General features: G+C 43.4%; 2 protein-coding genes across 2 annotated transcripts in view; one reads left to right on the top strand and one right to left on the bottom strand.

The window, feature by feature from the left end:
• Nucleotides 1–23,597, top strand: part of LOC144495898 (frizzled-6-like) — a 459,271-nt gene that overhangs the window by 112,703 nt on the left and 322,971 nt on the right. The gene's annotated exons all lie outside the window — the stretch shown is intronic.
• The window catches only part of LOC144495901 (solute carrier family 25 member 32-like), a 35,621-nt gene that overhangs the window by 2,317 nt on the left and 9,707 nt on the right, over nucleotides 1–23,597 (bottom strand). Inside the window, exons 2-6 of the mRNA XM_078216695.1 lie at nucleotides 23,373–23,523; nucleotides 20,294–20,379; nucleotides 18,282–18,442; nucleotides 11,084–11,197; nucleotides 8,290–8,435 (exon numbers count right to left, since the gene is read on the bottom strand). Coding sequence (XP_078072821.1) covers nucleotides 8,290–8,435; nucleotides 11,084–11,197; nucleotides 18,282–18,442; nucleotides 20,294–20,379; nucleotides 23,373–23,523 — 658 coding nt within the window. The remainder of the gene's footprint in view (nucleotides 1–8,289; nucleotides 8,436–11,083; nucleotides 11,198–18,281; nucleotides 18,443–20,293; nucleotides 20,380–23,372; nucleotides 23,524–23,597) is intronic.

Raw genomic sequence — 23,597 nt, 5'->3', positions numbered from 1 at the left:
GAATGCAAGGAAAGGATGCTTTGCCCCAGGAGTGATTCCACTGACAAATTCGGCATCGTTTTATCAAAACAAACTTTATTCATAACACATATACCTCTAACAAAATGGAACAATTTAGCTCTTACCATTGAATAATCTTTAAACATGAAAAGAAACAAACTCTTAATTCCCAACTTATTACTATTCAATTTCAATTGAGCAATGTTTCTCAGATAGACTTAAACCCCACTTTCAAAATAGTTAGCCAACACAGATGTACTTACTCTGATTTGGATAACAGCCCTGGAGCTTGCAGAAAGCTTCCAGAGAGAGACACAGAGACTCTTCTTTATTTCAGCTCCAAGGAGCAACTGCCCTTCTTAGAATGAAAATGAAACTGCCTTTCTGCTACAATCTTAGCCCCTCCCATTTCTAGTATCACATGACTCTGTCCCTGTACACCTAACTCACCTTATTACTTTAATCAAAAAAATCCCCATTAAGCCTTCTACTAAATAAGCACTTATATGGCTAAAATGAGTAATTATCCTGCTTACTCAGTATCTGCTGCATTCCTTCCAAACAAACTGACTCTGTAGACAAAACACTGCATCTAAAAGCAGTTCCCCCTTGAACATAAAATATATCAAAATAGCACTGTATCATCACCATAATGAAAAACAAATATGTTCATCTAGGTCAATATACTTGTTATATAACTAACTACAAAAGCACCAAAAGACCCTTTTGGTTAGCCCAAAGCAAACAACATCAACAAACTGCAGTTATATAGTATCATTAACAAGAGCGGCACGGTGGTTAGCACGGCTGCCTCACAGCTCCAGGGACCCAGGTTCAATTCCCGGCTTGGGTTACTGTGCGTGTGGAATTTGCACATTCTCCCCGTGTCTGCGTGGGTTTCCTCCCACACTCCAAAGATGTGCGGGTTAGGTGGATTGACCATGCTAAATTGAGCCTTAGTGTCCCGGGATGCGGAGGCTAGAAGGATTAGGGGTAAATATGTGGGGTTCCGGGGATAGGGCCTGGGTGGGATTGTGCACACTGGATGGGCCAAATGGCCTCCTTCTGCACTGTAGGGATTCTATGAAATGAACATTTCAAAGCATTTCACAGTGTCAAAAAATGAAGTAGCAAGTCGAAGAAAGGAGATATTAGGAGGGACAATCAAAAAATTGGTTAAATTGGCTGGCTTTGAGGAAGGCCTTGGATGAGGAAATGGATTTGAGTGGTGGAGCTGTCCAAGAGCTACTGAATGGTTACAGCATAGTCAGAGTCAATTCGACATACTGAGGGTGATTTAACCATTTTTGTTCTAAGTGCTGGGCGGAATTGAAACTGGGAGAGCTCCAGATCTGACTTTTAGGCCTGTTTTTAGTCCCCCCCTTTCGCACTCTGCCTGAAAAATTTTGAGCGTGTCAGATTTGCGCTGCAAAAGTTGGTGGGCGGGGCTGCAGAAAGCGTGCAGAGGGAAGTTGTGCACATGTGCAGCCCTCTGATGCTGCATATGCGCACTAGCAATAGCAGGGATCTGACAGACAAGAGAGCTTTCAGGCCTCTGCACCTGCAATCGCGGGACCCATGGCCCAAGATTCAGCCCCCGCTGACCCCCCCAGAGCGATCGCACACCCCCCCCCCCTTCCCCACCGATGATGGACCCGCCACCCTCCTCCCACTGCAAAGTGGCAGCGGGCCACTTTTCCTTCCCTCCCTTCCCACCAATTGCTGCAGAGTGGCAGCGGGCCTTCTCTCCCTCCCTCTCCCCCACTGATCCCTGCAGAGTGGCAGCGGGCCCCCTCACCTTCCCCCCCACCGATTGCTGCAGAGTGGCAATGGGTCCCCACCCCCAGATGATGGGGTGGTACTGCCAGTTTGGCACTGCCCAAGGGGCACCCCCCTCCTTGCCCTCTGCCTCCCTGCGGGGCCTCAATAGCTTCCCGTTCCACAGGCGAGGCCAAGTCAACTGCTCCCCGTTCATGGGGAGCATGTCTATTCCTCGCCGGCAAGAACCTTCCCTGGCAAGATCATAAAGGTGGGCCGAGACCAGACAATTTTGCGCCGGGCTCGGTAAACAGATGCGAATGCCCATTTTAATAAACTTAAATATATTAACCTGCCTCTCGCCCATTTCCACGGAGAGGCTGACCATGCCGGATATCTGCCACTCATAAAATGGCACCGGCCGCGAAAACCAACGCTGATCGCGCTCTACGGCCCACTATACCATGGCGTTGTGCCCGAAAACAGGCGCAACGCGATGGTAAAATCGGCATCATTGTATCCATGCCGGTTCTCTGCAAGAGTTACTCAGTTAGTCCCACTTCCCTAGTCTTTCACTATCACCCAACAATTTTTTCTCTTCTCAGATGCCTATCCAATTCCTTTTGAAAATCACAATTGAATCTGCCCCCACCACCCTCTCAACAGTGCATTTCACATCCTTACAACATGCTGCATAAAAAATATTTTTCTTATATCGTCTTTGGTTCTTTTGGCAATCACCTTAAGTCTGTGCCCTCTAGTTCTTCATCCTCTGGCAAAGGGATGTTTATCTCTTTTGACTGTTTAGATACCTCATCATTTTGAATTCTATCAAATCTCCTCTCATCCTTGTCTTCTTGAAGGAAAATAACTCCAGCTTATCTAATCTACCCACATAACTTGAGTTGAATAAGTGTTTTAAATGATAAATTCTTTAAAAGGTTCATTATAAATTATTTGCATTTGTATTCTATGACACTGTTCATAAAGTACAGTAAGAAGTCTCACAACACCAGGTTAAAGTCCAACAGGTTTATTTGGTAGCAAATATTTGGTATTTGCTACCAAATAAACCTGTTGGACTTTAACCTGGTGTTGTGAGACTTCTTACTGTACTTACCCCAGTCCAACGCCGGCATCTCCACATCATGACTATTCATAAAGCCCAAGGTCATGTTTGCCATTTAACCGCTTTCTCAACCAGCCTTGCCACCTTCAACAATTTGTGCACATATACATATATGTAGGGCTAAGCAACATGTTTTCTGATGGCGGAGGTGACTCTACATTAGTTGCTGGCAGGATCATTTCGTCTCACTGATATCTATGACAGTTTGCATAGCTTGCCCACCAGGGAACCCACTGCAGGGTGGGCAGGAGTTCACCTTCATCATGACCGGAACATTCCACCTGTGGAAGGGCTGCAAAATCCTACCCATATTTGACTTTATATTGTCTCCTTGCTTTTCCAACCAAATTAAACTTCATACTACTTTGCATATAATTACATCTGCCACATGTTTACAAATTCAACCAGCATATGTCCCCTTTTATCACAATCCTCACAGTGCACAACACTTTTGTGCCATATATAACTTTTGAAAGTGTCCTATATACCCAAGTCTAGGTATTAATACATATTAAGAAAAATAGTGGCCCTCGTACCAACCCCTAGGAGCCCCATTATATACCTTCCTCCAGAAAAACAGCCATTCACCAATATAATTCCCTGTCACTAAGCTAACTTCCAACCCATGCTGCAATTGTTTCTTTTTATTCTATGGGCTTCAACTTTGCTGGCAAGCCGAATATGTACTGGGTGATCCAAAGTCTTTTGGAAGTCCACATCAACTGCAACTCCTGAAATCTCAGTTAATTCCTCAGAAACCTCAATCAAGATAGTTAAACATAGTCTGCCTTTAACAAATAAGTGCTGGCTTTTGTTAATTAAGCTTGTCCAAGTGACTTAATTTTGTCCCAGATTATTGTTTCTAAAAGCTTTTCCACTAAGATTAAACTGACCAGTCTGTGATTGCTGGATTTATCCTTACAGCCTTTTGTGAACAAGGCTGCAATATTTGCAATTCCCTATGTCTTTGGCACCAGCCCTGTATCTGAGGAGGTTTGGAAGCTAGCACCTCCATAATTTACACCCTTCCTTCCCTTGGCATCCTATATAGTCCTGGTAGTTTAACAAATTTAAATGCAACCAGTTTTCAACCAGTTTACTTACTCCAAGGTTTTACCCCGGTGCCCTTATTTGCAAGGTGGACAAAGTAAAGGTTCAACAAGTTTATTAATAATAACACTATTTACCCTTAAATTACCCACATAAAACAAGAGGATATCCCAGATTCAAGTATACTACCCGTAAAGATGGTTTGGTTAAACTGCAGGCCCGATTCTCTGAGTCCCTCTGGTCTGTCGTCACGAAGGTGAGTCTCGATGGCAGCTTCTTCCTTCCTTCCTTCTCTGGTCAGTCTTCCGAATGGTCGCAACTGCCTCCCTCGTCGAGTCTTCGCTGCAGTGTGCCTCTGAGTGTGTCCCTTTATCCCCAGCCTGCTTGCCTTTCCAGAAACTTCTCTGGCTTCCGGCCAATGAGGTCCCAGGAGGGGGTTCCAATACCCAGTGGGTTTCTTGATGTCTGCCTGACAGGACACCAGGGTCCGCCCCCCAGGTTTCCATCTCCATGTTGTTGAACTTGTTAGAAGTCTCACAACACCAGGTTAAAGTCCAACAGGTTTATTTGGTAGCAAATACCATAAGCTTTTGGAGCGCCGCCCCTTCGTCAGATGGAGTGAAAATCTGTTCTCCAACAGTGCACAGAGACACAGAAATCAAGTTACAGAATACTAATTAGAATGCAAATCTCTACAGCCAGCCAGGTCTTAAAGGTACAGATAATGTGGGTGGAGGGAACATTAAACACAGGTTAAAGAGATGTGTATTGTCTCCAGACAGAACAGCTAGTAAGATTCTGCAAGATCAGGGGAAAAGCTGTGGGGGTTACTGATAATGTGACATAAATCCAACATCCCGGTTTAGGCCATCCTCATGTGTGCGGAACTTGGCTATCAGTTTCTGCTCAGCGACTCTGCGCTGTCGTGTGTCGTGAAGGCCGCCTTGGAGAACACTTACCTGAAGATCCAAGGCTGAATGCCCGTGACTGCTGAAGTGCTCCCCCACAGGAAGAGAACAGTCTTGCCTGGTGATTGTCGAGCGGTGTTCATTCATCCGTTGTCATAGCGTCTGCATGGTTTCCCCAATGTACCATGCCTCGGGACATCCTTTCCTGCAGCGTATCAGGTAGACAACGTTGGCCGAGTTGCAAGAGTATGTACCGTATACCTGGTAGATGGTGTTCTCACGTGAGATGATGGCGTCCGTGTCGATGATCCGGCACGTCTTGCAGAGGTTGCTGTGGCAGGGTTGTGTGGTGTCATGGTCACTGTTCTCCTGAAGGCTGGGTAGTTTGCTGCGGACAATGGTCTGTTTGAGGTTGCGTGGTTGTTTGAAGGCAAGAAGTGGGGGTGTGGGGATGGCCTTGGTGAGATGTTCGTCTTCATCAATGACATGTTGAAGGCTCCGGAGGAGATGCCGTAGCTTCTCCGCTCCGGGGAAGTACTGGACAACGAAGGGTACTCTGTCCACCGTGTCCCGTGTTTGTCTTCTGAGGAGGTCGGTGCGGTTTTTCGCTGTGGCGCGTCGGAACTGTTGATCGATGAGTCGAGCGCCATATCCTGTTCTTATGAGGGCATCTTTCAGCGTCTGGAGGTGTCTGTTGCGATCCTCCTCATCCGAGCAGATCCTGTGTATTCGGAGGGCTTGTCCGTAGGGGATGGCTTCTTTTACATGTTTAGGGTGGAAGCTGGAGAAGTGGAGCATCATGAGGTTATCTGTGGGTTTGCGGTACAGTGAGGTGCTGAGGTGACTGTCCTTAATGGAGATGTGTGTGTCCAAGAATGCAACCGATTCCGGAGAGTAGTCCATGGTGAGTCTGATGGTGGGATGGAACTTGTTGATGTCATCATATAGTTGTTTCAGTGATTGCTCACCATGACTCCAAAGGAAGAAAATGTCATCGATGTATCTAGTGTATAGCATCGGTTGAAGGTCCTGTGCGGTGAAGAAGTCTTGTTCGAACCTGTGCATGAAGATGTTGGCATATTGAGGTGCCAACCATGGCTGTTCCGTGTGTCTGAATGAAGAACTGTTTGTTGAAGGTGAAGATATTGTGGTCCAGGATGAAGCGGATGAGTTGTAAAATTGCATCTGGAAACTGGCAGTTGACGGCATTGAGTACTGAGGCCGTTACAGCAATGCCATCGTCGTGGGGGATGCTGGTGTAGAGTGCCGAGACATCCACTTGTTATCAGATAAGGTATCTACAGGAACTCTTGGTGACAGAAAGTCTGGCCCGATCTGGGTTTCTAACAATAGACTGATGCATTTCAATGAGGTGCCATGATCTCCTGCTAAGTCTCAAGTAGAGTGTAACGACCTTTGATGGGTGGTTGATGGGTCAGGCCCAGACACATTTGTGTATTGTACAATTGGCCTGCCTGAAGTTTGACTGTATTTGATTTCAATATGCCCAATTCTTTAATTTAGGATATCCAATTTTATCAGCCTTAAAACTAGGCCCTGTTTAAATCGCCACACAGCCCTCCATCAATTTTTAGCCCATTCGGTATATCAACTACCTCCTTTTTCACTATTATTTTGGCTGATGTTGTCGAATTGAGGACAGACATTCTTGAGGCTGCTAGTCTTTTCCCTCTGGGTTGCTGACATCTTTCACGGTCTGGTGAAAACAAGTAGGCTGGACAGTGTAATTTGAGTGTGCTGGACTAATATTTAAATATGACACCTTCAAACCCGTGAGCTCAGGGCAGGTGGACTTATCATCTGCCGGCTCACCAGGAGAGTAAGAGGGGAATACTTGTGTATAATTAATGAGGTTCCAAGTACAAAATTTGGCCTAGGGCCTCGCCATTCTGGTCAGCAGGACAGGTACTCTTGGAGCCACCCGCCACCGCACTGAGTATCAAAACAGGATAATTCCGCCCATTGCCTTTGGCAGCCACAAAGAGTTCACCAAATTGATTCCAAGTTATTTTGACTTCGGTATCATGAGTATCCCACTTGCATCAGTTTAAGCACTTTAAGTTTCAGAACCATCCCTCCATCACTAATCATCTTCATTTCCATGCACTTAAATGGATATTCCACATTTCTGAACACACTGATGGCAGTTTATGCATTAATAAAATCCCACCAATTAATGAAAGTACATAAAACATCAAGCAGGACAGCAAACATTTTTCCATTCTTTGTGAAGGTATTTTCTCTATTTTATTGAGGCACAAATCTAAAGATTGAACAACGGATATTAGACTCCCTGGTACAACTACAATTTGGATCTTACTTCTTTGCAGATGCCATTAATCTCATAGGTTATATTGGGATTTGAACATGTCTCACACTAATAAACTGAGTTCTCTGCATTGGCCACCTATTCCACACTGTAATGGTCCACATCACGCCGTTCTCATCTATCCCACCATTGTCTTGGGCAGACATAAAGATTCTTGCAAGGAACTTGATTTTTGGCATAGTTTTACCGACTCAGAAACAGCTTCTTCCCTGCTGCCATCAGACTTCTAAACGGACCTATCATATATTAAGCTGATCTTTCTCTTCACCCTATCTGTAACTGTAACATTATATTCTGCACCCTATGCACTCTATGAACGGTATGTTTTATCTGTATAGCACGCAAGAAAGAATACTTTTCACTGTATCCCAATACATGAAAATCAAAACCTCAGCCATACCCAAACCATCTCTTTTTTTAAAAAGCAGCTCAATAATCTGTTATAGTTTTGTCTGCTAAACTTTGATTCCAATTGACTTGGGACAAATCCATTCTCACTCCAATGAAATAGGCCCTCCTCCAATTTAGTATTTTTCCTCTAAACTTTTCCTTGTTCTTCTACACGGCTAACCTAAACTTTACGATACTATGATTACTGTTCCCTGAATGTTTACCTTGACTCCCTTGACGTATCTCATTCCCTAGAATCGGATGCAGCAATGTCTCCTTTCTAATTGAGCTGGAAACATAATGATCAAGAAAATTCTCCTGAGCATACTTCAGAAATTCCCCTCTCTACCCTTCACACAATTACTATCCTCATATATATTCAGAGAATTAACGACCCCCATTATCATTGCCCTGTAATTTTTGCGCCACTCTATAACTTCCTTCCAAATTTATTTAGAGGGTTCCAGAGTTTTTAGGACACAGATGATTAATAAAAAAAGAGGAAAAATTAAACCTAGGTGGTCAATTTGCTTCCGATTACATCAGTAAACACGTTTTCCGCTGAAAAATGCTGAATATTTGCAGCTTAACAACTTTAAATTCCAGACCAATGCATTTATCACCATCAAGAGAAGCAGTACAACACAACCTTAAATACAACATGATAAATAAACCCAAGTGTTATTCAGTTTTTATGACCTTACCTCCATGTTCTCCATACAGCATTCATTACTCCAGAGTACTGGGTATGCTGATCCTGCAGCCGGGCACGCACTACTTGATAAGGGTACGTTGCTGTTACAGCAAAAACTTTGGACAGTGCTGCCATTGTTACATATTCCAAAGGATTCTGAGACAGACACAGCCAAAAAACAAAATGAAAATTTTATAAGTATTATGAGAACTCAGACAGGCCTGCAATTGAGCTGTAATATGTTTACATGTTCTCAATTAACTTTATATTTTGCAAGTACTCATAGGCAGTATTTCAGATTTTTAGGCTCTCTTCAGACCCACCGTAAAAAGATGTTACTAATTTTTGAATTTTGCATATCAGAAGTGTATCAGGAACATTGGTGCAGAAAATATTATGGATCCTGATCTCTGTACCAGAATTGACGCCAAGCGGACAAAAACTTAACTACAACACAAGAACACAAGAAAACTTGACTCAATAGCCAGATAGTTACCGTTACATCTTTACAGTTAGTCAGACAATCCAAACAAGACTTTGTAGGGGTGATTCTCTGGTCCCATTAGCCCCGGGTGCAAATCCCGTTGGGGCGGTGATTTTGGTGAGAGGCCTGAAACAGGTTTGCATAGATTGTCGGCTTCATCATGGTGCAGGGTGTTGTTGAATGCATACACATTTCAAATGAGCCATACGCAGTGCACTCTTCCATTTACATATATTAAAATTCCCACCATGTACAGTATATCTAATGCACAACCACAGGCAACTCATAATAAAGATGACTGCTTATTATCCTGGAAGTAACCTCATTTTGTGGTATCCCTCTGGGCTACCTTGAACCATCATGGCACGCCAAAGGCTGGCTATTGGCAACATGGGCTCTCCACTCATGACAAAACTCATGACTCTACTCTGGAACCCACTCACACATGGGAAATGAGATCATTACAGAATCTACAATCAATGTTCTCCAAGGAACAATTCCCTGCCTGGACCACTTTGGAGGCGACCTGCAGTACAAGTTTGTGGTAACATGCTTCATTAGGCAGAACTTGGACATTACAAAGGAACACCCCTTGCCACCATATATCAGACAAGAAACAGAGGAACAGAATAAAGAGGGTGTGCATCAGGAAGTGGAGGAACACGAAGTGGGAAGTAATCTGGCACATAGGTAGCCCCCTCCCTAACTGAACTCAATGTGATGAATTAATCAATGAACAATCAGCAACCTCAATCATACTTCCTATTCACCAACAGGCTATGCTCCTCATCTTCCCTCCATCACTGACCATCTATTTTCTTTCTGACAACACAGAAATAAAAAGCAGCAGATAGTTACCGTTCTAATTCCAATCCAAATTCTAAATTAAATTATAATGCATACAAAAGTATATTAATCACCCATGTAAACGCCTTTAGTTCCATGTGCCTTTGCCTAATATTTTGTAGCACCGATGATAGAAGGCTACTGCCCTCCAATTACAGAAACGACAAATAGCATTGAAAGGCGACTTCATGCTGCTTTGAACCTGAAGGCCTAACTCTGGCTGCAGCATCTCTCCCTGGGCCGATGGCTGACAGGCAACAGCAAGAGCTCTGGGAGAGTAGCAGAGCTTGGACCATGAATCCCGAGAGGAAAGGAGGTTTGTGCTCTATGGTGTCACCACTATTCTCCCAGGGCTGAACCGCAGCAATCCTACAGATTTGTTGGGAGTACAGATTGATGGACTGCAGTATGGTCCAGCAAAGTCCTCCGAATATTGGTATCCAAAGCCATGATGGTGATTTTTTACTGTAGTACTCAGACTTTTAATGATAGCTGTGCCTTCTTCCATGAAGCTGTAAATTTGGCCATAATATACCGCATGCTCTATAGGTGTGCTGGTAAATGTGACCACTTGCTCAATGTTGGAAAGATGGGCTTGAAGCTTGTGCGAAGTTGGTGTTGGATTGCTCCATGCAGCTTGAGATTGATTACATGTTTTCTGGCAGGCTTTCCAGTGCACCATGCATTTAGTCATCTACACCCATCAGCCTTCTTTTGTAGGCTAGCCCATCAAAGTCCTCATCCAAAATCTCTGAAGCAGAACTATTGTGCAAACTCACCTCTAGAGAGCTGGCACTTGTGCTATTCTTTCCCTACATGCTGGCTCCTGCACATTTGTACTCCATGTCCCACCAGGTGTCGTTCCCTTTTCTATTCTAGTCTCTAACATACACAGAGGACCCGATTTTACCTTCAAGCAGCACCCGTTTTCGGGCTTGAAAACTTGGTAAAGTCGGGCGTAAGGTGAGTAGTGCGACCCGTGCCCGTTCCCCCTTTACCAAGACCCGAAAATGGCCACAATCGGGACCACGCCCGAAACGGGCGTGACGACCATTTAAATGCATTTACATGCATTTAAATTGACTTAATAGGCTGCACACCCAACCTTACCGACACTTCCCCCTTTACCACCGTGTTCGCCCATCCAAAATTGGTGGGAAACAGACATACTCCACAAAAGTCCAATTCGGGCGATCCAGTTAGTGAGGAGGTAAGTGCCGAGCGTCCGACGGTTCTCTGCTTGAGATCGGTGGGGGGTCCACTGCCACTCTGCCTGAGATCAGTGATTGGGGAGGGGGGGGGGGGGGAGGTGGTCTACTGCAACTCTGCCTGAGATCAGTGATTGGGGAGGCGGGGGGTGGTCTGCTGTCATTCTGCCCGAGATCAGTGATTTGGGGTTGGGGGGGGGGGGGGGGGGGTGGTCTGCTGCAACTCTGCCGGAGATCAGTTGTGGGGAAGGGGGCAATAAGCTCACCAATTTTGCATCTGGTGCCATGTTGTAATATAGACTGTATTCTTTCTTCAGTTCCTCATAAGCCATGAATTGGAGAGCACCATGTGATGTGCCAAAAAGTCCTGGCACAAAGCCCTGTAGAGAAACAGATACACATTCAATAGTTTACAATATTTTCAGCATTATTCATATATAATTGGATTCAAATAACCAAGACCTGGGTAAACATTTAAGAAAATTGAAAAAGCACTGGTTTTAAATTTTTCAGTCAGATTAACTGGACAAAATAACCTTTCCCAAAAATATCCAGTTTTTTATTTATAAAGAAAATTGATCTAGAGTTGTACAGAAACAAAAGACAAAATATGAAACTTACATTAGGTAAACATTACCAATAATGGCATCTGAAAGTGAATGGTTTATACTTTGTTATATTTCAACCTCTTAGAGGTTTTGAAAGGGTGAGCTAATAAGGATGGATGGCTGTGGTCCTATTAGGATTTTATAAATAACTTGAAACTGGATTTCTCCATGTCCTCCACGCCCCCTCCCCCTGTCCAAGCATCTTTAACATAGCGGAGGGGCCCAAGGAGCTTTACAATACTGTAATCAGTTAAACTTCACATAGAGCCAAAGGAGGAAACAGTAGGCCAGTTGACCAAAAGCTGTCAATTAGATTGGTAAAAAATGATGGTTTTGAAGAGTAGCAAGAGGTGGAAACCTTTAGGGAGGGAATTCCAGTGGTCAGTTAGGCTCTAGATGGCAGAAGGCACGGCTGCCAATGGTGGTGCGAAAAAGGTAGGGGATGCACTAATGGTTGGAGTTGGAGAAACAGAATTCTCAGAGGGTTGCAGGGCTGGAGACTTGAACACGAGGACAAAAATTTTAAAAATTGAGCTGGTTTGTACTGGAAGGCACATTGATGAGCGAACAAAGGGGTGATGAGTGAATGGGACTAGGCTTGGGGCGGCACGGTAGCACAGTGGTTAGCACTGCTGCTTCACAGTTCCAGGGACCTGGGTTCGAATCCCAGCTCAGGTTGCTGTCTGTGTGGAGTTTGCACATTCTCCCTGTGTCTGCGTGGGTTTCCTCCGGGTGCTCCGGTTTCCTCCCACAGTCCAAAGATGTGCAGGCTAGGTTGATTGGCCATTCTAAATTGCCCCTTAGTGTCCCGGGATGCATAGGTTAGAGGGTTAGTGGGTAAATATGTAGGGATATGTGGATAGGGCCTGGGTGGGATTGTGGTTGGTGCAGACACGATGGGCTGAATGACCTCTTTCTGCACTGTAGGATTCTATGATTCTAGGTGTGAGAGCAGAAGAGTTTTGGATGAGCTTAATGGGATGATTTCAGGTAGGAGGTCAACCAGGAGAGCACTAGAATGGTTGAAGGTATCAGCAGCAGATGGGCTGAAGCAGATCAAATATGGATGATATCAGGGAGGTACAAGAAAGTGGTCGTTGCGGTGGAGAGGATATGGGTTTGGAAGCTCAGATCTGAGTCAAAGAAAACACCAAAGTTGTGAATGATCTACTTTAGATTGAAATAGTGGACATGAAAATAGTAAAGTTTATTTAGTCATAAGTAGGCTTACATTCACACTGCAATGAAGTTACTGTGAAAATCCTCTAATCGCCACATTCCGGTGCCCGTTCGGGTACACTGAGGGAGAATTTAGCATGGCCAATTAACCTAATCTGCGCATCTTTGGACCGTGGCAGGAAACCGGAGCACCCGGAGGAAACCCACGTAGACACAGAGAACGTAAAAACTCCACAGACAGTGGCCCAAGCTGGGAATCGAACCTGGGTCCCCGGCACTGTGAGACAGCAGTGCGAGCCAACCTTCCATCCTGGAAGGGATTGGAATCAGTAGCTAAGCATGGTATTTGCAGTGGAGGTTGACTATAGCTTCTCAATTTTGAAAGGGAGGAGATTTCAACTCCGTGAAACACTGATGGAGAGATTGCGGAAGGATCAAGAAAGGTGGTGTGAGGTAAGAGTCAGGTATCATCAGATTACATAGAACATGCTTATGGGTCGATGCAAAATGCAAATAAGAAACAGGAAGGGGCCATGGAGAGGTTCTTGGGGGACCCCAAATGTAACTGTGCAGGAATGGGAAGTGAAAATCTTGCAGGAAGTTTTCTGGCTTTGGCGGGATAGGTATGAATTAAAACAACTGAACGCAGACCTGTTCTGCTAGTCAACAGAGGTGAGATATTGGAGAAAGATTGTGTGGTCAACCGCGTTAAAGGCTTCGGAATAAATGGGTGTTTTTCCGGTTGGAGGAAGGTAACTAGTGGCGTGCCGCAGGGATCGGTACTCGGGCCGCAACTGTTTACCATTTATATAGATGATCTGGAGGAGGGGACGGAGTGTAGGGTAACGAAGTTTGCAGACGACACAAAGATAAGTGGAAAAGTGAATCGTGTGGAGGACGGAGAAGATCTGCAGAGAGATTTGGACAGGCTGAGTGAGTGGGCGAGGATATGGCAAATGGAGTATAACGTTGAGAAATGCGAGGTTATACACTTTGGAGGAAATAATAACAAATGGGATTACTATCTCAATGGAAACAAATTAAAACATGCTACCGTGCAAAGGGACCTGGGGGTCCTTGTGCATGAGACGCAAAAGCCCAGTCTGCAGGTACAACAGGTGATCAAGAAGGCAAATGGGATGTTGGCCTATATTGCGAAGGGCATAGAATATAAAAGCAGGGATGTCTTGATGCACCTGTACAGGGCATTGGTGAGGCCGCAGCTGGAATACTGTGTGCAGTATTGGTCCCCTTATATGAGGAAGGATATATTGGCATTGGAGGGAGTGCAGAGAAGGTTCACCAGGTTGATACCGGAGATGAGGGGTTTGGATTATGAGGAGAGGCTGAGGAGATTGGGTTTGTACTCGTTGGAGTTTAGAAGGATGAGGGGGGATCTTATGGAGACTTATAAGATAATGCGGGGGCTGGATAGGGTGGAGGCGGAGAGATTCTTTCCACTTAGTAAGGAAGTTAAAACTAGAGGACACAGCCTCAAAATAAAGGGGGGTCGGTTTAAGACAGAGTTGAGGAGGAACTTCTTCTCCCAGAGGGTGGTGAATCTCTGGAATTCTCTGCCCACTGAGGTGGTGGAGGCTACCTCGCTGAATATGTTTAAAGCGCGGATGGATGGATTCCTGATCGGTAAGGGAATTAAGGGTTATGGGGATCAGGCGGGTAAGTGGTACTGATCCACGTCAGATCAGCCATGATCTTATTGAATGGCGGGGCAGGCTCGAGGGGCTAGATGGCCTACTCCTGCTCCTATTTCTTATGTTCTTATGTTCTTTGGGTAGGCTGAGAAAGAGCAGGAACAATAGGGCATATAATGTTGATTCTGACTTTGATAAAAGTTGTTCCAGTACCGATTCAAGAGATTCAAACATGAAATTGCAGGAATGATGGCACATATTTTGGAGGTAGTAACATGTCCAAGGACTTGGGAGAGGAACAGGGGGTTGTAGATGGGCAGTAATTTGCAAGGACAGAGTGGTCAAGAGTGGGTTTTGGATAAGAAGGATGTTGACAGCAATTTTGAAAAGAGAGAAGATGGAACCATTAAAAACATCAACTACAGAAGTGGCCAGGAAGAGAAGTTGAATGTTCAGTAATTATTGAAAATGGGATCAAGAGCTGTAGGTTGTCCAAATGGACCAGGTGAGCTTGTAAAGGACATGTTAGGAGAATCTAGAGAAAGATGTGAGCCTGGCTTAGGAAAACGGGAAAATTTGGCAAGTGTGACTTGGTGGGCAAGAAAAAGGCTGGGATATGGCAGAAGCAACTGAAAAGCTAGTCTCAACTTTAGTGACAAAGAGCCTTGAGCTTGTCACACTTGTGCTTAAAGGCCAGGATGGAGCTAGGGAGCAAAGGAGCTAACAGAAACAGCTACCAGTGCAGAAAAGCTGGGCAATCTTTGCACTGTAAGCTGATCCTGGAGTAGTGAGCAGCTTTGGCAGATGAAAGCAGGGCCCAATAGTGCTTGTTGTGGTCAAACCAGATCTGGTGATCAATGACTAAATCAGTTGTGCACCACAAATGTTTACATGCGTCTCTCTTTGACTGAAGCAAGTGCGGTTGAAAGTTGTATCAAGAGGAAAAAACAGCGTAAGAGAGACCTAAGAGTTTTATTGAGGACAGGGGCAAGAACACAGAATAAACAAGCAAATGGTTTAAAACTTTAAAAGTATTTGTTTTAAATATTTGAATTCACAGAACTTAATACAATCCACTCATTTCTCAATATTAGCTCTGTTCACCTGCAGTCAAGCAGAAAACACTGAGAATATTCCTCAAATTTTTTGTACCTATTTTTCAAACTATTGATCACTGATGGCTGAACGGTAAAATGCAACAGCTATTATCAGACTGTGGAAAATTAGTTGGTTTCAGCTCTGATGGCATTGAGGTGCTAAAATTGACTTCAGTGTCACTGGGCATGAGTAATTCTAATGGTACCTCATCTATTTTGGAATTCTTTTTGTAATAACCTGGTTGTTCAGTATTTGTATTGAAGATAGGGTTAAGAGCAGTGAGTAGATTTCATAAATCAGATAAGCTTGGAAAAGGGAATACTAGGAGCACCTAGAGAATAACGCAAATCTGACTTAGGAAAGAGGGAAGCCTTTGGGAAGTTGGTCTGGTAGGCAAGGAAAAGGAGGGAGATGGCAGAGGCAACTGAAAAGCTAGTTTTAACTTTAGTCATAAAGAGCCTCAAGCTGTGATCAAGTTTCTCACTTTTGTAAAATTATTTATGTAATAGGCGGTATCAGAATGGAATTCAATCGGTCTTTCATATTCAGTTTATTATTACATAAGTAGTTAACTTGGACAAAATTAACCTACTTCTACCCTTGATTTGCCAGCCAGTAACCACAGCTGAAAGTAAGCAGCTGTGGACATCAGGCAAGGACAAGATGGAGCTCCCATCCAATTCAATTGCCTTCTGACACTGGCTAGCTAGTTTTATTTTTTTTTACATAAGACATGCCCCTCTGGACAAGATACTGGAGGTGGAAATGGCATCCACATGCAGAAAAGGAGACAATGTAAAATACAGCATAAAATGATTATAAGAACTCACAAAACTCATGTTTAACACATATAAAATGTAAAAGGTCCAGATTTTGCACTCAGCAGTGATAGAATACATCAGCCATTTATTACACCCATAATTGTCAGTAGGTTTTTGCAATGAAAATTGTGGCTATTACAGAGCAAAGTAGCACAGTTTCTCTACAGGGGAACTGGGATTGGTGAATAAAAGGCAAGAAATTGCATAATTCCTTAACTAATCAGATCTAAGAATCCTTATGGTGAATTGTGTAGAGTTTTGGATTACAGGCTTGCCTCAAACTCATTTTCGTTTTTCATGTGACCTGTTTCCAGGGTTGAATCTAGGCACTTAAATACAAGTAAAAATGGTTAATTGAATTCTGGGGTCCTCTTGGCTACTTTTTGCGCACTTCTTGTGGGCAGTTCAAGAAACAGAGAGGTCCCTTAATTGAGTAGTAAGTAATACATGGGATGAAAGCTCAGAGTGATGTTTGAATTAAATAATCAAAATTAATCTTTTGAATCGCCTCAAACTTTTGCAAAGTTCCATAATTTCCACAATTTCTCTCTGTTGTCAAAGGAAGAGCACAGTGACACAGTAGTTTGCACTGCTGCCTCACAGTGCCAGGGACCCGGATTCGATTCCCGGCTCAGGTCACTGTCTGCATATAGTCTGCACACTCTCCCCGTGTCTGCATGGATTTCCTCCAGGTGCTCCGGTTTCCTCCCACAGTCTGAAAGACGCGCTGGTTAGGTGCATTGGCCATGCTAAATTCTCCCTCAGTGTACCCAAACAAGCGCCAGAGTCTGGCGACTAGGGGATTTTCACAGTAACGTCATTGCAGTGTTAATGTAAACTTCCTTATGACACTAATAAATAACTACATACTAAGTGGATGCAAACACTCCCAGAGACCTGGGTGTATATGTTCCCCAATCAGTTGAAGGTGGCAGGGAAGGTCAAGAAAGTGGTTAAACAGACATATGGGATGCTTGCTTTATAAAAGGAAGCAGAGTCCAAAAGCAAGGAAGATATGACGAAACTTAACGCAACACATGCTCGGGCTCAAATGGTATACCACGTCCAGTTCTGGGCACCGCACTTTAGGAAGGATGAGAATGACAGCTTTGAAGACTGCAGAAATAACTGACAAGAATGTTTCCAGCAACGAGGAAAAGCAGGGATTGTACTCCTAAGAGAAAAGGAGATTTGCTGGAAATGTTCAAAATCTTGAGGGGTCGAGACAGAGTAAACAGAGAGAAACTGTTCCCACAGGTGGAAGGATCACAAACCAGGGGACACATTTAAAATGAATGGCAAAAGAATGAAAGGCGAAAAGAGGGAAGACTTTAAATGCAGCAGGTGTTTAGGATCTGGAAAACAATGCCTGAGAACGTGGTGGAAGCAGATACCATTGCGACTTTCAAAAAGATAAGCAATGGAAGAGGGAGAATTTGCATGGCAAAAAGGGAAAGGGCAAGGGTGTGGGACTAGCTAATTTGCTCTGGTAGAAAGCTGGTATGGACTTCTGTGCTGTAATCATTCTATTCTTACTGAGACATGCAGAGTCTAAACCGGGGGTGTCAGAATATTTAATTCAAGATGAAATCACATACAGAAAGCAAAATAAAGGGAAAGAGAAATGGGATTAAGCGAGAAAGATAAAAGCATAAAGTTTTTAAAAATATTCTAATGAAATTAACTTAAAAATTTCCAGCATTAGAATCTGAAGCAATGAGACTCCATGTTTATAAAAGTTAATTTTCTGTGTCAGTAGGGGTTATTTGCAATAATGAAGATTTATGCCTTTAAAAATCTACTTGCGCTTAAATGGACAAGTCTTAACCCTTTTTGCTATATTTCTTAAGTACTGGAAGTTAAAGCCCTTCTGTATATTTGAATGCAAAGTTTTTTGTGAGATACTGGTATAGCGCAACTTCAGGAATAGCACGCTAACTCTGATAACAACTTCCTGTTCTCCATATTTTGCTGAGCATGTGTAGATGCTGGAAGTTGATGTCCAATTTACTCCCTGATAATGGTGAACGCTAATTATTTTCACTGCAAAATCTGGGCCAAAGACTTTACAACTTCAAGGTCCAGTTATTGATGCTATTACCTCACCTTGTAGAGTCCACGAATACCTTCATTCTGATATATTTTCAAAAGGGCATGCAACATGCCTTTGTACTGTCTCTTTGATGGATCGACTCCTGCGTCATACTGCAGCACTAACCGCGTCTTTGTCACCCAAATTGGATTTGTAATACAAAGTGTTACTGTCCCTAAAAAATACAGTTACATTTGTTGAAAGAAGCAAACATGTACTACTTTGAATGAATTTGATTAGTATTTCAGAAGATAATTTCTCCAGCTATTGTGCTATGAATAACATGAGTGTTGTTATTCCACACTTTATGAAAACATCTGAAGTCCAGCACAAATAGCCCAACCCCTGTGTGGCTACCTACCAAAAATACTTTGATCTTTACAAAACAATTAAAACAATCTTTTCATTTTTGTTATCCTTATTGCAGTTCTCAAAATTTATTTCACATTTAATATTAAGCATCTCATCCCATAAAACATTATTTGAAATACTACCAATATACAGAAGACATTAATAATTGTGGAGCTATTCTCCTAGCTCCACTTAAATGTTATACAAATACTCTAGATTAACTATAGTTAAAATTGCAAAACCTGCCAATATTTCTGACTAACTGCCTTCTCTGAGGAGTCATAATGTTTATTACATATAACCCCTGGCACTCAGTTAAATCCCTTTATTGTTCTGCTGGTATTTTCCTCTCTCATAAACAATTCTGAAGTGTATTTTTGCAGTGGCAAGGACAGGCAAATAAAAAGCGGGATAAAGCTTCTGGTCAATAAAAACACAAATAATCATCATGGGCAGAAAGGAGCTGAATTATATTCCTCATCAGATCTGTAGAAGCAATTTTTACAGCATCGCATATCAAAATACAGTGACAAATTGTGCAACTGCAAGATATTGATAGAACATTTTAGCATGAGCTCTACTTTTGACAGTTGAATAAATTGATGAAGACAAAAGCATTGGTTGAGCACAACCTGATTCAATATTGTACCATTAATAAGACTGCCATTTTAATTGGGCCTAAACTACTGTGGAGTGGCAATGAGAATCGGCTGACCTTTCAACTCAGGCCAGGTGAGATTCAGGCAGTGCATTATTCCAGGTATGACAACTAGGGCAGCTCAGCCCAAAGTAAGGAGGCCAAATCCACTTTCTACAACACTAACTGCCATAACCCAGGTAAGTTATAGATCTAGCCAAGTTCAAAGGTCTTTGACCAGCCAGAAAAAAGGTACTTTTACAAGGTAATGGAGTAGAATTTGGTGGTTGTGGGGGAAGAAGGGGTGTTGCCTCAAACAATGCCGAGCAGTTAACTGTGAAGCCATCTAGTGCATTTTCTGTGCCAATGCCTCTATCAATCAGAATCTACCTCCCAACCAGTCAGCATAATTGTTGTTTTCCCTTATCACAGAATCCTACAGCGCAGAAGGAAGCCATTCGGCCATTCGAGTCTGCATCAATCACAATCTCACTCAGGCCCTATCCCCATAACCTCATGCATTTACCCTAGCTAGTCCCCCTTACACTAAGGGACAATTTAGCATGGCCAATCCACCTACCCACACATCTTTGGACTGTGGGAGGAAACCAGGACACCCTGAGGAAACCCACGCAGACACGGGGGGAACGTGCAAACTTCACACAGACAGTGACCCAAGCCGGGAATCGAATCCGGGTCCTTGGCGCTGTGAGGCAGCAGTGCTAACCACTGTGCCGCCCACTGGTATGCTTGTGAAATGCTCCTGATGCGTGTAAGACAAAAAGCATGTCTCCTTTTCCCGCAAAAAACAATTAGTTAAAAATGATATTAAACTACCCAAGTCAATGAAAAAGAATTTATATGGGAGTGTCCACTAATCCTTAAATATTGCATGGAAGTGTTAAGAGCCGAGAGGAAATGGACAAAACTTTAATTTGTAGCTTTAATTTTCATGCACTAATGTAATGTTGAAATATTAATATCATAGACATTCTTCAGTCACCTAGCCAAATAAATTTAATTCTTCCAACTACTTACCAGCTTCAGCAGCTGAGATAAGGTGCTGAGTAGCGCTAAGTTGTACTGGTCGGCCATCCTGTTTATAGGCCTTGATGGCATTATAACTGAAAATAATACATCTAGGTTTAGTCAATCAATCACCAACACAGAGAATATTACAATTATTACTGATTTTGAAAATGATTCTGTGCCACATTACTAACCTACTCCATTTAAGAATAAAACGAATGACTGGAACAATTTTATTCTTGCTGTGAAAATTATTTGTTTTTTCCTTAACTAAATCTTTGCTGCATCAAGAATATTATTGAAGAAGTTCTTCAACATTAGCTATTGTTACTAATTATGCACATGCACTGAATTTAAAGCATTAAAATCTTAAGAACTTAATTGCAAAAGTGAAAGGTCCTGTGATGCCCTTCTGCCTAATTTATTATGGTCCGTTCACACAACAATCGAGCCACAATGGCTCTGGCCATAGCACTGAGTTTCATAGCACAACTGCACTTCTTGTACAAACACTGAAATGCAGGTCAGACTATGCGCTGGTTCACTGTAGTTATGGAGGTCTTATGGCACAGTGGTACCGATCCTACCTTTGGACCAGAAGCTCCAGGTTCAAGTCCACCGCCATGATTTGTTGGCCATGGAAGGAGCATTCATAACCCAGTTCAATGGTTAATAATCAGCTCAGGAATCCTTCAACCACTTCCCCACTATTCCTCAAAAGGGAAAAAATGCAGGTGTGAAGATACGGTAAAAGACAACTGAAGCTGTACTGAAATTGTTTGACTCAGAACATCAGACTTAACGGGCGGCATGGTGGCACAGTGATTAGCACTGCTGCCTCACAGCACCAGGGACCCAGGTTTGATTCCCGGCCTGGGTCACTGTCTGTGTGGAGTCTGCACATTCTCCCCGTGTCTGCGTGGGTTTCCTCCAGCTGCTCCAGTTTCCTCCCACAGTCCAAAGATGTGCAGGTTAGGTGGACTGGCCATGCTAAACTGCCCCTTAATGTCAAGGTAAAATGCATGGGGTTATGGAGATAGGGCCTGGGTGGGATTGTGGTTGGTGCAAATTCGATGGGCCGAATGGTCTCCTCCTGTACTGTAGGTTCTATGATAACTATGATAACATTGTGAGCTGAACAAATAAGTATTTGGGAAAGCTGTATCCAGGGAAGGATCCTGACACACACAGGCCATCCGGGACAGAGGGGTTTTGGAATGATCTGAAGGTCAGATAAAGTTAGTATTATTTTTTCTGAATGGTTAAATTCCATTAAAATGGGATTAACTATTTTATTTTAAGGGCGAGGCAAGGGAATTAATAGGGAAATATCATTGCTTTCTGATTGGAGAGAATTTCTTTTAGTGGAAAGTTACTTAAACTCGTAACTAGTGAAAAATAAGAAAATGATTGACACTTTGAGTGACAATGCAGATGATTGGTTTGACATACACAATGGACAGGAGACAATTATAAAAATTCAGATTTTTAAGTGACTAACCAACACCAAACAAATTCACTGGTCATTTATTTTGTTTGCTTTTTATAAAAGAAAAAGACTCAAATTTATAGAGTACTTTTCACTGCCACCAGACAACACAAAGAGCTTTACAGTCAATAAAGTACTTTTGAAACAGAGTCACTGTTGTAATGTAGGAAATACGGCAGACAATTTGTGCACAAAACCTCCCACAATAGCAATGTGATTATGACCAGAGAATCTGTTTTTGTGATGTTGATTAAGGGATCAATACAGTCCAAGATACTAGGACTCACTTACACTACAGTTTGTCTTCTAAGAAGTGCCATCCAGAGTTTTTATATTCAAGGGGACAAAAGAGGCCACTGTTCAAAGTTTCATCTGCAAGATGACTGGTGGAATTCTCCCCAAAAAATTCTATTTGCCGAATTTGTGTAAAAACGAGAGTAATTCCCGCTGGTTTTTTTCAGCGAGATTTTCAAAATGAATCTCCCACACACTGTGCATCACAGAGTGCATGAATGTTGTTAAAAATCCGGGGGCAGAGCCTATTCCGACTGGAGAAGCCGAGATCGGCGTATGTGCAGTATGCTGCCGACCTCCCAATTGCTGGCCAACACAGCAACCCCGCAACACTAACACTGCGACCCCCCGCCCGCCTCAGCTCCACACCCTGTGGTCTCCTGGACATGTCCGGCACAACCTTGGCAACCAGCGGCCCCCCCCACCCGATGGCCAGCCCAGATCAGCCCTTCTGTTCCTCTGTCACTGATCCAAAATGTAGAGTGTCAGCAGGACCTCCCACTCCCACTCCCACCAGTCGTCCCCTAAATGCCCTGCCTCTTTGGCACTGCCTGATGCCTGGTGGGCAGTGCCAAGGAACCCTCTGGGCATTACCAGTTTGCCCTTTGGGCAGGGCTGGAGGCCAGGCAGGCACTGCCAAGCGGGCAACCCCTTACCCCCCACCTCTTGGGGGGCCTCCATGGATCCCCTTCACTCCAGCGGGGTCAGGCTGCCAGCTCCTCACGAGTGGAAAGCAGTTGTAAACCTACCTTGAGGGATGGCACTGGATCGTCAGCCTTAATTCTTGTGTGTTCAACTCCTGGAGTGAAACAGACTCAAACTTAGAACTTTCTGACTCGGTCAAAAGTGCCATCCACTGAGCTTCAGTGTAAGCAAATGTGCCGGACATCTGCCTAATTTTCAAAATCTAAAGACACAATTTTTATAAATATGACTCTCATCCGCATGGTACAGTTTTTAGATCCCAGCTGCATCACAATGGCAAGTTGCAGAATCTTAGCTGGGCATTTCTTTGAGTAGGGAAACTGCAGGAATGATCATCTTAGAGCAGCTTCTTGCTTCCTAAGTTGACATGAGTGGTGTGGAGAACATGTAAATAAATTATCTAACATTTTGTCCATTTTTCGGTGACTGGTAGAAAAATTAAGGGTTCCAAACTCTCTCTCTCTCGAAGTGAAAACACCTACTTGTCAAAATTAATGACTTCTAAAGCATTTTCTCAATTGTCACCCACACACAAAATCATTACACCCAAAGCAGGGAATTGTAGCTAACAGATCCTATAGTAATGGTTCCAGTACTCACAAGAAAAAGTATAATCCCCAAGATAAACCTGCACCCCAGACATTTGGGGTTACTCCTTGGTAAAGCCCCCGAATTCCATCCTGTTTCCAGATGCTTCTGACACAATGGACAATCCCATTGTATTTTGGCCTCATCTGCAACCCATCACTCACTGCAAAAGAAAACAAATTTCACGTTCAAGTAAGAAAGATTTCTGGTTTATACATTTTGAGTTAGCTCTTTATC

The sequence above is a fragment of the Mustelus asterias genome, chromosome 7 (genome assembly GCF_964213995.1).
Source record: "Mustelus asterias chromosome 7, sMusAst1.hap1.1, whole genome shotgun sequence".
NCBI lineage: Eukaryota > Metazoa > Chordata > Chondrichthyes > Carcharhiniformes > Triakidae > Mustelus > Mustelus asterias.
This window is presented reverse-complemented; position numbering and strand designations above follow the sequence as displayed.